Source organism: Vicugna pacos, chromosome 14 (genome assembly GCF_048564905.1).
Source record: "Vicugna pacos chromosome 14, VicPac4, whole genome shotgun sequence".
NCBI classification, from domain to species: Eukaryota; Metazoa; Chordata; class Mammalia; order Artiodactyla; family Camelidae; genus Vicugna; species Vicugna pacos.
The window spans coordinates 63,858,461-63,873,047 of record NC_133000.1 but is presented as its reverse complement, the minus strand read 5'-3'; the positions used below and the strand labels follow the sequence as shown (position 1 = coordinate 63,873,047).

General features: G+C 40.6%; 1 protein-coding gene across 9 annotated transcripts in view; it reads left to right on the top strand.

Moving 5' to 3' along the window:
- Window positions 1-14,587, top strand: part of DOCK9 (dedicator of cytokinesis 9) — a 254,743-nt gene that overhangs the window by 159,878 nt on the left and 80,278 nt on the right. For all 9 annotated transcript variants that reach the window (XM_006208324.4, XM_072976485.1, XM_006208321.4 and 6 more), the window contains 8 exons: window positions 163-366; window positions 759-881; window positions 4,344-4,426; window positions 5,013-5,135; window positions 11,956-12,035; window positions 12,121-12,308; window positions 12,440-12,505; window positions 13,718-13,810. In XM_006208324.4, coding sequence (XP_006208386.1) covers window positions 163-366; window positions 759-881; window positions 4,344-4,426; window positions 5,013-5,135; window positions 11,956-12,035; window positions 12,121-12,308; window positions 12,440-12,505; window positions 13,718-13,810 — 960 coding nt within the window. The remainder of the gene's footprint in view (window positions 1-162; window positions 367-758; window positions 882-4,343; window positions 4,427-5,012; window positions 5,136-11,955; window positions 12,036-12,120; window positions 12,309-12,439; window positions 12,506-13,717; window positions 13,811-14,587) is intronic.

Sequence of the window (14,587 nt, the reverse complement as noted above, 5' to 3'; positions counted from 1 at the left end):
GATGCTTGTGGTACAGGGCAGGGGTGGAAGCTCTGGCTCTTCAGCAGTCATTTATAGTAACAGTCATAAATAGGTCTGGTAGTTTCTTCTTTGATTGCAGCATTCTTTTTTTCCCGACAGTTTGAGCCATAGTGATGGTCTTGATTGTTTTGTTTTGTTCAGGTAGAGCCTTTTTTTGTTACTCTTTCCCTGTTTGACATAAAATACAACCGAAAGATTTCTGCCGATTTCCACGTGGACCTGAACCACTTCTCAGTGAGGCAGATGCTGGCCGTCACATCCCCGGCTCTGATGAACGGTGGTAGGCAGAGCTCACCTGCCCTGCAGGACATCCCTCATGAAGCTGCCATGCAGTATCCGAAGCAGGTGAGGGGGCGGGAGCCCACTGGTCATGCTACTAAGACTTATCTTGCACGCACTACATAAACACATAATGTGACTTTGTAATGCACAGCTGGGACAAATGAGACTGTTACTATATTGACAGCATGTATAATTAGTAAAAGCAAGCTAAAAGAGAAGTGATTTTTGATTTCTTATTTCTTTTGTCTAAACTTTCCACTAGTTGCCACCTCCACCAAGTAGACTTTTTGACCAGACAGTGAACTACTTGATGAGTTAACCAAGTTGGCCCTGGGTGCTTCTGAATAGCTACACTGTTTCAGTGCTCTTTGCTGCTTTAGAATCTTTAATGTTCATGGGATTTGTTTAACGTGGCCGTAAATTCTACTCATGGAACAAAATCGTTTGATCCCTAGGGAATATTTTCGGTCACGTGTCCTCATCCTGATATATTTCTTGTGGCTAGAATTGAAAAAGTGCTTCAAGGGAGCATCACGCATGGCGCTGAGCCATACATGAAAAGTTCAGACTCTTCTAAGGTAAGGATGACTTCCGTGCTTCGTGATGATAAATAGCAGTTGGAAAAAGTAGAAATAGAAATGCTAAAAGAAATCAAAGTTAAGCCATACTTACATTCTAAAAGATGTAGATGACTCTATGTAGACTTACTCTTATAGTTAACCTTATGTGTCCAATTTTCAATGAAAAGTAGTCCCATGTGTAAATAAAATACTTCATTTAACTAGAGTATCCTGACATCCTAAAATATTTGTAAAGGAATTACCAACTTAATAGTAAACTTTGTCACTAAAAAGTACATATATTGGATATAAGTGGAGTTTATTCCACTTGTTGGCATGTCTCTCAGATCCTGGAATTATATTTGGGTCCATTTACACTTAAATGTGAGACTGGAGACCAGGAGATGACCTGGCTCAGATGATCTGGCCAGTAGTGTTGGTGGTTCAGGTGCACTTGTGTTTTGTCAGGTGGGGCAGGGTTATGGCGGCAGAGGTGGCATGGCATTAGGCAGAAGAGGGAAGGGAAATATATTGTTGGTATGTTTGGTGTCCATTCATTACTTCGATGTAGTGTTCATTACCTGGGGGGTGCCTAGGTATGGACATTACATGGAATTATTGACTATTAGAAGTCATCTAGGCCAAGACCTCCTTTCACCCTTCCAAAAACTGAGGTTTACGAAGGTTTAGTTACCTGCTCAGTGTCCCGCAGCTAGAGTGGCCAAAGCATGTTGAGCTACCTGGTTCGAGTAAGCTATTGAGTGCTGTCCATGCCATTTTTACAGTATTTCTAGTTATAAGTGGTCTTCTGATTGACAAGGTCATTGACAAGTGGTCATTGACAAGGACTGGTCGGCAGTAGGAGGGGACACCCCACAAGCTCTAACTGAGTTTACTGAGCTGGCTCAGCTTCCACTCTGTCTCTTTCTAGCCACCTATAATTCACAGGTGTGCCCACCAAGATGCAGGACAGTTGTTAAAGAACAGGTTCTGGGAGTCATAGACCTGGATGCTAAGCACCTAATTAACATGGGGACTTTAGACATGTGTCACCTCTCTGGACCCCACATGTCCCATCTGTAGTTGAAGGATGCTGTTGCTACCTGCCCCTATGTTCCTCTCAGGAACAGTGCTAAGACCAAACCGATAATGTCCAAGATAATGCTGTGGACACTGTAAATCACCGACACATATAGGAAGTTACCATTTATTACAGCCCCAGTCAAGGAAAGGCCCATTTACCCAGTCACATGGCTTCAAACAGTATGCCTTTCTGGCTGATAAAAGCTAAGTCAAGTTTGGTCTCTGGAGAGACGCTGTTTTATTTTTTAAATCAAGACTGTGAAACCTTGGATGAGAAACTCTTTTAATTCTTTGATTGATAATCAGTGACTGCCCAAGATAAGATCTACTTCCTGCTGTGTATGCAACACATTTCCAAGGCCAGTATTCACCAACTTGGTACTTCTGCCTGCCACAGTTTGAAATTTGGCAGCTCAGGCTGGGTGCAAAAATCACCTATCACCACAGGCTAGACGCCACACTTCCCAGTGTCCATTGAGCATCTGTTGAATTTGCTCTTCCTTCATTACTTATGGAATGTAAAGCTCAGCCGTGTGTACATCTTTTCATGCATTCACACCTCCAAAGCAGTAAATTAAAGCAGAGATTAACTCAGCCACCTTACATAAAAATAGAAGTTTCAGTAGAGATTTTACTAAGGGATGATTTTTTCCAAATATCAAAATTGTCTCTTTATGTCTTCCAAGATGGTCTCGAACATCATTGGGAAGAAATTTCTGTTTTGGAGGAAATTTTTAGAAAAAGTTTCTGTAGGTGTCCACCATGAATAGATTTTCTAAAAAAAGAAAGAAAAGGAGGGGAAAAACCCAAAGGGCAAAAATGAGTTTTGCACTCTGACTTTCACATGCATGATGTTCCACCTACATCCTTGATCAATCTGAGAGCACAGTCCTCATTCACTGCAGGCAAGAGTGAAACTTATCTGAAGCCTATGTTTTGGCTTTAAGTGTTATGCAAATATTGCTTTTTACTTCCCACAACATAGTTGTAATAGTTAGAACCTAAAAATAATAGTTTCTACCTGAAAATGTGTCAATAAAATTGCCACTCCAGGAAGGCAGGCCATTTTATTCTGTGATCCCCGAGTCCCCACAGATATGCCCACTTGAAGAAGAAAGGGAGAGGCTTGAGTTCCCAACCGGCACCTGTTTAGTCAAGAAATGTTTTCCAGATAGCATTTCCCCCTCATGGTTATGGTAGAATCGTAATGTCTCCTACCTGGAAGGGATAATGGCAAGCATAGCCTGAACCCTTCATTTTTCAGGTGGGAAAGTGGAGCCCAGAGAGACTTAATGGCCCAGACTCACATGGCTGGTTTCAGTTTGACTCAGAGACAGAGGGCTGTGTTGTCCTACTTCAGAGTTTTCTAAATGAGCGCTTCTCAAACCCGGTGTACACCGATCACCGGAGGTCTGGTCAGAATGCACGAGGTCTGGGGTGGGGCCCGAGACTCTGCATTCCTGACAAGCTCCCTGGTGGGGCTGGTGCTGCAGCTCTGCAGGGCACCCATTAGTTCGTAGACACCAGATCACGTTTCTCAAAATTGGTTTGACTCCGATGTACGTAAGTGATGTAAAAGATCCTGCATCTCCCACAACTCTGACTCTGAATCAATCAAACTTCATGGTGGTAACAATGTCGTATTTCCAGTAAAGGCAAATTTGGAAAAATTAGGTGTCATCTGCTTTAGCAGTGGGGGTATGGTTGATGAATAGACCTGCCATGTGAACGTCTTAGGCCAAAAGCAAATCTGCTTCCCTGTGCCCTGTACAGTTCAGCCATCAACCCACAACAAACCAAAATTGATTGTTAGGAAGTGAAAATAGTGGTAATTTATACCTAGAAAATTAGGATATAGTGATTGAAAACCCTGACCTAACTTAGGTCAACACCTGTAATTTCTTAATAACGAATATATATCCCCCACATTTGGGGAGTCTGCAAAAACCAGTGTACATTAGGAGCCCTGAAAGCTTCCTATCTCATTAGTGTTCTCATTTAAAACTCTAGAAATGTGATATATGTGGGCATGAATACCAAGTATTAGTAATTATTAATAACTCAGTGGACATATACTGCATAGCTCTTAGTCATAAAAAATATGAGAGCCTAGGGAATGGCCTACTTGTTGCCTCTGAAGACCAAAGAAAAGACATACTTTTTGGAAGCAGTTCTCGTTTGACATTCTTTGAAAATCACTGCTGGAGAATGTGTTAAATGAAACAGTCTGCATTGAGTATAAATCCAGCTATAGTCATTACAGTGAGCTGTGTTTGTCCACACATCTGATACTGCCCTAAGGGCTTGTGTAGTGAGTGTGTGATGATGGCTTTTTAGATTCTAAGACTCCTGCCAGTGGGATGCAGTATCTCATGGCTTTATTCTGATGTCTTCAAGGTTGCTCAGAAGGTGCTCAAGAATGCGAAGCAGGCATGCCAACGACTCGGACAGTACAGAATGCCATTTGCTTGGGCAGCAAGGTAAGGGGAGCATATTTTGTACCCTTTGTATAAATATAGGTATATAGAAATAGATAGATAGGTAGGTAGGTAGATAGACTGACTAACCTATTCTGTATGTTGTCCAGAGACAAAAAGGATTTAAATGTTTTAAACTGAAAAATAAATAAGCTCCATATCTGAAAAATCATTTATGAGAGACACAGAGAGGAGAGCTGCTGGCTGGAGGGTAGCAATGTTGGCACTGGCAGGATGGACAGGACTGTTTGTTGCAGAGCTGGGACTGCAGGTTCCAGGGCCTCCAGCTGGGAGTAGGGGGCAGCCCAGTGAGGCCTACAGATCATCCTTATTTGTGATCTCTGTTTCTTAAGCATTTGACTATGTATGTTATTTCTGAAGCACAAGCCATTTGCTGGAAATGTTTTCTATGTAAATTGAATTAGTTGTGTTCATCCTCATAAATATCTTTCATGTCTTTTAGATAATGAGATTTCTGTTGGTAGCCAGTGGAATAATAATTAGTCTTCACATGGAAACCAGAGTCAAGTTGTGGATTTATTTTGGTCATTTGGAAACTCAGCTTAGAAATGTTGTTTTGCTATTTCAGGACGTTGTTTAAGGATGTATCTGGAAACCTTGACAAAAATGCCAGATTTTCTGCTCTCTACAAGCAAGACAGCAATAAACTATCCAATGAGGACATGCTCAAGTTACTAGCAGACTTTCGGAAGTGAGTCTCAAGGTCTTACTTATTTCCACACCTGAAAAACAGAAGTAGTTCAGTGGAAGGGGAGGAAGTCTTTTCAGTTGCCTAACTCAGACACCATGACGTATTGGATGAATGTGGAACTTCTCCTCAAGAAAGGGTTTAAAATCAGAAGAGTTAACCCCGTTAATTTGAATTGTATGAAGGTTGTTTTGGGTGGTGCTGTGAAGGGCACGTTGGGTACAGATGAGCCCAGGGAGGAAAGAGATAATTGAGGAAACTTTGCAAGAAGTGGGAAGGGACTCAGTGAAGCCACCACGAGTGGGAATAGGAAGAACAGGGGACAGGACGGATTCCAGTCGCGTTGGACAGGCGCCGTTACTGGGTCTCGGCTTCCTGGGTGGGTGTTAGGGTGGAAGGAGAGAGAAGTGGGTGTAATCTCCGATAAGTAACTCCCGGTTTTCTGACTGGCACATGGGGTAGTGCATGACGCCACTGACTGAATGGGTGGCGGGGGAAGGGCAGTAACTCATACAGCATGTCCTGTTCACTGGCATTGTTGTGAATGCTTTCCCTGAATTAGCGAGGATGTTTGTTTCCTAGAGCTGCTCTAACAAAGCACCACATACCTGGTGGCTTAGAACAACAGAATGCTGGGGGCTAGAAGCCTGAAACCAGGGTGTTGGCAGGGTCACGCCCCCTCAAATCTCTAGGGGGAGATCTTGCACTCCTCTTTCAGCTTCTGGGAGCCCCAGGCTTTCCTTGGCTTTGGCAGTATGACTCCAGTCCCTGCCTCTGTCTTCACACAGCTGTCTTCCTGTGTATCCCTGTCTAAATTTCCTTCTTATAGGAACACATCATAGTGATTAGGGCCAACCCTAGTGACCTCATCTTACCCTGATTATATCTGCAAAAATCCCGTTTCCAAATATGGTCACATTCATAGGTGCTGAAGTTAGGACATCGCCATCATTTGGGGGGAACACAGTTTAACCCATAACAGTGGGACATTGTGTGTCCAACATTGCACAGCTGATCTGGGAATCTGTGCTCTCAAACACTGGGCTTTTCCAGTGCTTTGTCAGGAGTTCACTCCTGAACCCATAAAACTGATTTCCTTCGCTAGAGACATGAGTTTTAGAATCTTTCTGGGAAAATTCTGAGAATGAGAAAGAGCTAAGGGTATTAAACAATAATGAAATGAAATGAGAAGAATGTCCAAGAATCAGCTGGTGACTATTCTGTAGTTTAGGTACCTTCCAGTCTGATTTTTTTATTTGAAAAAATACATTTCAAAGTAACAGTATTAGTTTGTCTAGAATTCAAAATGGCTATTTGTTTAGTTTTCTTTAACTGCATTTTCACCTTTTTCTTACTTCTCTCTCTTCTGATTTTTTTCAGAATTCTACATACAGCCATAATTAACAGCTTTTATAAACCTTTACTTATTGGTGATGGGTCATATATTATTGTACATACTATGTTGTCAAGTAATTATAGTTTTTATTTGATTTTCAGGAAACTTTCAGCCTTACTTATAGAATAAAAAGCTGATTTTTTTGTGCAAGTTTCAGTCACCTTTAGTTAAATAGATTACAGGTTTCCCATGCAGTTCTCGGTAATCACGGTGTTGGTCTACGTGCCCTCACCTGGGAAGGTGAGTATGTTGCATTAGTAAAGAGGAGAAAGTGTATCGAGGTGACTTCGTTTTTAAGAAGAAAATATTTGGTATATTTCTTTTTGTATGTAAATGAAGACGAGGATCGGCGAGTAGCTAGCTAGATGGAAAGAAAATGGGCGTTAACAAGAGTCATGTGGGGTATACACCAATATTAGTCATAGTTATTGCTCATGGATGGGTTTATGGGTGATTTCTCACTTTCCACTTTGTAGCTTTCCATGATTTTACGTGAACTTTTTTTTTTAACTAATATTTGCCCATATATTTCTGAAAAAATAGACGATGAAGTTCTTTGTATGTGATGGCGGTTGGGAGCCCTGTCTCAGAAGTTCCTCCCTAGGCTGGTCAGCACATGCTTCCTCTCCAGTGGTGGCTCTTTGTGGGTAGCCCCAGCTCATGGTCCGGCTTCCTGAGTGGAGGCTGGAGGGTGGGACTGTACAGGCTCACTAATCAAAAAGTGATCTGAGCAGAAAGCCAGGCAGCCAAAAGCACATGCCTTCACTGGGTCAGGCACAGGGTGGGCTCTCCCTGCACATTAGACCTTCAGTACGAAGGACTTCGTGAGAACAGTGTGCTGCTGACGGCCTGTGAGAGATTCAGGAACCCGAAAATAGGGACCCAATGCTGTCAGCATCAGAAGATGCAGCCGCACAAGGAGAGCTGCTGTCCTTTTCAACATGTGTCCAGAGAAATGCCACGTTTCTTTGTGTGCCCTTCACAGTTGAGTCAGGGAAGTGGAAGATCCCTTTTTCATTTAAAAATTTTTTTTAAAATCTTAGTGTTGCTCTTTTTCTTTCCTCTTTTAAAAATTTTTTTATAGAGAACCATCTCATGTCAGTGGCTTGGGCACTAGCTTGGATATAAAGCTGTGGTGTATGTTCCTATGATGGTCTCAAAATGTCATTTAACAATAGATGAGAAAAATGTTCTTAAGCTGCCCCAGTCTTTAGAAAATAGCTGCCAAAGCTTATAAGCCACTTTGCCCCTCTCCCTTGCAGTAATCACCAGCGGAGACATTCCAAGATTTAGCAAGAAAATAGTTCTGTCAGATAGACAGTGTCGCTAACATAGTGCTCCAAGAAGTGTCTATCTAAGAAGAGAGACTTGGTGTTTTGCATGCATTTGATTTGCTCATGGTGGTGTCTTTTCTCATTTCTGCAGGGGATCTGAAGGCAAAGTATAAAAATAGCACATTTTCTTTAAAATACAGGCCTTCTTTTAATGCTACCACATTGGATAGTTTAGGTAACAATAATTATTAGGGTTTTTACATGAGATTTACATATTTGTGTTTATTTATATCTTTATATTCTTTGCACCCAAGCTTGACACTTGTACTTTCGTGTTCTTTTAGTTACACTGCACTCAGGCCAGGGGTCTACTTGCCTTTTGTGAACTCACTGTGTTCTTTCATGCCACCGTGCCTTGCCTTCTGCCTGCATGTGTCCCTTCTGCTTTTATCTCTCCAAGAGTACCCTACTCATCTTTCAGAGCCTAATCCGTCACTCCCTTCCCTGCTGGGAGACCTGGGGCAGGTCACTTGGCTTCTCTGCTTAATTGTCCTCTTCCTTTTAAGGAAAATTAATAATCGCCCTGCCTCCTAGAGTTACAACAGGGAATAAGAGAGAATGCCTGTCAGGATGATTTCTCTCAACCATGTGTATAGATATATTTAAGTGACAGCAAAGCTTTTAGAGAATATTTCCTTTTATAAAATGTAGTTAGAGGAGTAGACTCACACCAACAGCAGACCCACACATGTTTATATTACCAGTTAATCACTTTAGTGGGTCAGTACAGGAACTGGGGAAGGAAGGACCAGGCCCCAGAAACAGAGGTGAGAACACAGAATCTGTTGGCATGGGATGACTGCTAGTTTGTGATAGCATTGCCCTTTCCTCTGGAGGGTTGTTGAACCAGCAGGAATGTATGGGCAGTGGGAAAAGAAAATCTTTCCTTTTTCCAAGAGCGGGAGTTTGAGCCTCACTCTTAAGCTCACACACAGACAGAAACAGTTTACAAATGCCAAACACTTACATGAATCTCCATTACACGTTCACTTTATCAGTGCAGTTTTAAGGTGGGTTTTCATGCTCAAGTATTATTTTATAAGCTTTTCATAGAATATAGGTACTGATTTTTCACATTTAAAAAACCCCAAAAACTAATTCCAGACATGAGATAATTCACTTTGTGTAACTCACACACACACATACACACCACACACACTCACACCCAACACTTTGGAAATGCATGTAAAGAAGGCTGTAGAATTTTTGTTGTATGTGAGGTTTTGATGTCTAATAAACCAAGTTCAATAAAACCCATAAAGTTTTGAAATAGGTTTAAGATTATGTTTTAAAGAGTGAAGTTGGTAGAAACAGCTTCCACAGAGTCTCTGTACTACGGGATATGGAACTAAGCTCAGATCTGTGCTTGCTTAGAGATGCATGGAAATACCTCTGGAGCATTAGCATCTAGAAGTAAGAACTCTCAGCAGAGGGAGGAAACAAAGGAAGAAGTAAGTACAGTTAGACACACAAGTCTGTAACACGTAGAAAGAGTCCCAGTGAAGTTTGTTCAGTTAAAATTTGTTGCTTAGAAGTCCACCTCTCTCAAACTTTTATGTGGATGATGTCAAAGTGATAACCAAAAATAAAAAAAAAAACTTCAGAAGGTACATATTCATTCATAGGTAGAAATAACTAGGGAGGGGCAAAATGTAGTACTCTTGAGAACTTACATTAAAAGTATCATTTGTATTAAACATAGTATTTTTGACTCAAGGAAGCAGATGCAACTTCATTGGTATCTCTAAGACTTTGTGGAACACAGAGTTTTATGGTACGTTGCAGAGTTCAGTTGTTCAAATGAAGAGGTAGAGCAAGGCACTATATGTCAAGAAAATTTATACCTGCATGGAAACCCCCGGATCTGAGGGTCAGTGCCCCCCACCAAGAGCTTTGGGTAAAGCTGAGAGAAGCTCTGACTTTGTATTATTGTGGGAGTACATAGTGCTTGGGAAGCCATCGACAGCTTCCAAGAAATGACTGTGGAAAGTACAGTCTTCCTGCTAGAAGAGAAGGGTATTGTGTTTGTGAACAGATCACATGACAGCACAGGGACAAGGTGTCAGCGTAATGCTGGATGGTACCTGGACATCTTTTGGCCAGAAATCTTTTTTATTGAAGGCAGACTGTGTGAAAGTTTGTTGACTTGTTTTTCTGACAGTCATTTCTCTCGGGATTTCAAGGAATTGCTCATTTAAATTCAGATATAAACGGAAGACAAGTGGAAATGGGAGGAACCCTGAGAGAAAGTGATTCTGCAAGTTGGAGCTGGTGGTGGGCAAAGATGACTGTGCTTAATGCAGGCTGTAGTCACACAGAAGCAAGAATTCAGAGCTGTTAGGGACATCCTGGTTCAGATGAACAGTACCACAAGATATGCTGGCAAGTTACATGTGAGACTGCTTCAGATAACAGTAATGTCTCAGGAATCTTAAAAACAGGAGTTAGGAATTTTTCAAAAATGGAAACAAAACCAAATGCCAAGTCTGTTGGCCCCTGAGCTGTGATGTTTCTTGCCAGTGTTCTCAAAGATGTTATTAAGCAGGTGGCTTATGAAGAACAAGGAGGCAGCGTTCTGTTTTCTAGGAATAAGTCACATCATGTCGAACTAGTTATCCTAACCACATTTCTGCTTTTCTCTTTTTAATGGGGTTGCTAAGCTGGTTCAATAGAGGATGAAAAGTGTATTCCAGCAGGTCAGGGGAGTATAGCACGTGTGATTGAGTGGACAGCAGTTCGATGCTGGAGTAACCAGATGCCAGGAAGGGGGATGAGTGGCTGGTATCAGTCTGGCGATGGGCCGCTACAGGTCTGAGAAGGACCTTCTTCTTGGCTATATTCTGTGCAGTATCTTCATCAATGGCTTTTATGAGAATATAAGGTTTTGATGAATGTCTTCATGACATAAAGCTAAGGAATATCTAATGCATTCGATGTAGAATCTGGATTTAGGAGGCTTTTGATCAACTAGAAATGACTCAATCATAAGGTGAAATTTCATCAAGAGAAAAATCAAATCTTGTCCTGAGTTCTGAGAACATAATTGTATCAATACAGGATGGAGCGATGTCGCATGATAGTAAAGCATATGAGAAAAGATTCAGGGATTTTAGGTGATTGTAAACTTAATGTATGTCACGAGAGTGGTGTGACTATGTAAAAGTAATAGCATTTTGGCTGTACTGATAGAAGGATAGATTGTTCAAAATCAGACAGCTGCTACACCTCACCTGGTCAGACCACACTGGGTCTTACCTGTGCAGTTCTGGGTGCCATGATGTGAATGGGGTGTTCTTATAGGAGAGAAATGGCATTGGAGGAAGGAGCAGAAGGACTGAGAAGCAAGGACTTCAGAAAGGTGCATTTGTAGATAATTGAAAAGTGTTACACAGAGAACCATAACTAGGCCCCTTGGTGAGTGGAAGTTTCGGAGACGCCATGCTGTGAGGAAGAATAGTCTGGCTATGTTGAAGGATTCCTGGTCACCAGGAGGGGCTGAGGCATGAGCTGTGCTTGTCAGGAATGTCACAGAGGAGATTCCTGTACTGGATTGAGTCAGACCAAATACAAACACCAAACATCTCATTGAGAACCTTCTTTCTATCCAGCATTTCACTAGACATAGGAGCCTAAGATGGCTTTGGAATTTTTGTGATTCTGAATGAGCCAAGAATGTAGATTGAGGATGGAGTGGTTCAGGGAAACTGTCACTATAACATTTTGCTGATTTTCTTATCTGGACTTGTGGTGTTCAGCATGGTAGCCGCTAACCAGTGGCATATGGCTGTTGAGTACTTGAAATACAGCAAGTCCTACTGTGGTGAACTGTAACTGTAAAATACGCATCTGGTTTCGAAGAACTAGAATGAACTTTTTATACTCATTACATATTGAGACAATATTTTTAACATACTGGATTAAATAAAGTATTTTTTAATACTAATTTTACCTGTTTCTTTTTACCTTTTTAATGTGGCTGTTAGAAAGTTTAAAATTATTTTTGTGGCTTGCAATAGAGTTCTCTGGGAGGTACTGCTCTAGAACTTAGAGCTAACCTAACTTATGTTTGATTTTTCTCTTCTTTTGTTTGTAGACCTGAGAAGATGGCTAAACTCCCTGTGATTTTGGGCAATCTAGACATTACAATTGATAATGTTTCCTCAGACTTACCTAGTAAGTGTAAATTTTGTGTAATAAACAGACAAGTTTTTGCTTGGTTTTTACTCCAATTTGTTTGTTTAAAAAAATTTTTTTTTAGATTATGTCAATTCATCATACATTCCCATGAAGCAATTTGAAACCTGTACTAAAACTCCAGTCACGTTTGAGGTAGAGGAATTTGTGCCCTGCATACCGAAGCACACTCAGCCTTACACCATCTACAACAATCACCTTTATGTTTATCCTAAGTACTTGAAATATGACAGTCAGAAGTCTTTTGCCAAGGTGAGTGCAAAGATGGAGGTTTTATTTTTGACATCAAACTCTCTTAGGTTTTGGCTTCCTATGTATTTTAAAAAATATTTACATATTTTAGCTTTTTGTTTTATTTTCTTTTTATTTAAATATTGCTGCAGGCCAGAAATATTGCTATTTGCATTGAATTCAAAGATTCAGATGAGGAAGACTCTCAGCCTCTGAAGGTTTGTATTTCTTTGTTTGCATTTTTCCATTTAAAAAATGCAGTTGCATGATACTGTACAACTGAAAGGATTTAGCACATTTTAATGGACGCAAACACAAAAATATATGGCATCACAGCACATAACCACATATACTGAACCTTATAGAATATGGAATAATTGAGTTCTTGTTCTTAATTGACTATTTCTGTTTCATTGTACTCTTTAGGGATGGAATTCTCTTATACATGTTCAATTCAGTAAACATATTGGGCACCTACCATGAAAATGTTTATTCTAGTATAGTAGTAATAGTAGTAGATTATTGGTGATGTATGTTTGTTCGTTTGTTTATTTAATTTTGAGTTAAGTTAGATTTATTTAGAGAGATACACACTGCATAGAGTGCAAGGCAAGAGAAGGACAAGGAAAGAGGTGTGGGAATTGGGTGCTCAGGTTTACTGGTGGTATTTATTGAGTGCTTATTATACTCCAGCTCTGCTATTAGAGCCTTATAGATATTAAACTTTTGTTCTCACAGCAGTCATTTGAGTTAGAAACTATTACTATCTGCATTATTTTTAGATGAGGAAATTAATGCACAGAATTTAAATGAATTGCTTAGGGCCATACATTAGTAGAACTGGTGTTCAAACCCAGGCAGCCTGGCTCCAGAGCCCACATTCTTTACTGTACCTATGTGGAAATGACTTCCCAAGAAGGGAAGGAGATATAGATACAAGGAATATAATACAGTTTTTGCCCTCAAGAAATTCAGTTTTAGCGGGAAAGACAATCATGGAGAAAAAGCTTCTGGCATACAGAAGTTACTGAAAGGGTTTCTTGGACAAAATTGACTAATTAGTGTAAAAAATTGCTAAGGGGACATCCAAAGGAATCATTTCTTGAAGGATGCGTGAGAGTTTGCTTGGTGAATGTGAAAGGGAAGGTCGTTCAGGAGAAGGATTAGGTCAGCAAAGGCACGGAGGTGAAAATGAGCAGGTGTCCTGCATAAGCAGGAGTGGGCATGGGGGAGGGTGGGACATGGTGGGGGCCATGAACCCAGGAGTAAGGGGGCTTGTGGGTCTCAAGTCCTGTAAAAGCAGGAGAAATCCATCAAAGGCGGTTAAGTTTATGCTGTAGGAATGCTGCTTTCTTTACAACACATCTGAGTTTAATTTCTTACTCTGTTAATTGAATACTGGTGTCTCCCTTTGATAATTTTTATTTTAGTGCATTTACGGGAGACCTGGTGGGCCGATATTCACAAGAAGCGCCTTTGCTGCGGTTTTACACCACCACCAAAACCCAGAATTTTATGATGAGGTAAGTGAGATTTTTCAAGGGAAAACCCAGTTTAACCAGTTTTAAGGAAAACTCCAATTTCTTTGTTTAGTAAAACAAAATTCAAGCGAAGCTGCATACTATACTGAAATTACAGCGATAGAACTGAATGTTGAAGTATTTATTGTACATAATTTTTTCTAGTTATAAAAGTAACATTTATTATAAAAAATGAGAACTTGGAAAATGCAGATAATATAGAAAAGGAAAATGTCAAAATTCTGCCTACATCACTACCACAGTTAATATTCTGACAAATTTCCATTCAAATTCATACTTAAGTATAGTTAAACATTTGTTGAACCTGAGAATCTTACTTTCTTATTGTATTTCCTTATGTAGAATTATAATTTAGTTCACTAAAACTACTATATGAACCGTACTTTTAAATTTTCTATCCTGGTTTTTCATTGTGCCCGGCTGTGTTAATGAAGTGGTGTCTGTCATGTGTTGTCCAATTCTTTCTTGAGTTGAAATACCAGCTCTTCTGTTTCTGATCAATGTGTGTTTTAGTCCATTCAGGCTGCTATAACAAAATACCACAGACTGGGTGGCTTGTAAGCAGCAGGTGTTCACTGCTCATGGTTCTGGAGCTGGAAGTCTAAGATCATGGCTGGTTGAGGGTCACCTCTCAGGTTGCAGACTTCTCAGTTGTGTCCTCACCTAGGGGAAAGGGCTGAGGAGCTCTCTGGGATCTCTTATAAGAGCACTAATCCCATTTATGAGAGGTCCATCCTCATGAGCTAATCACCCCAAAGG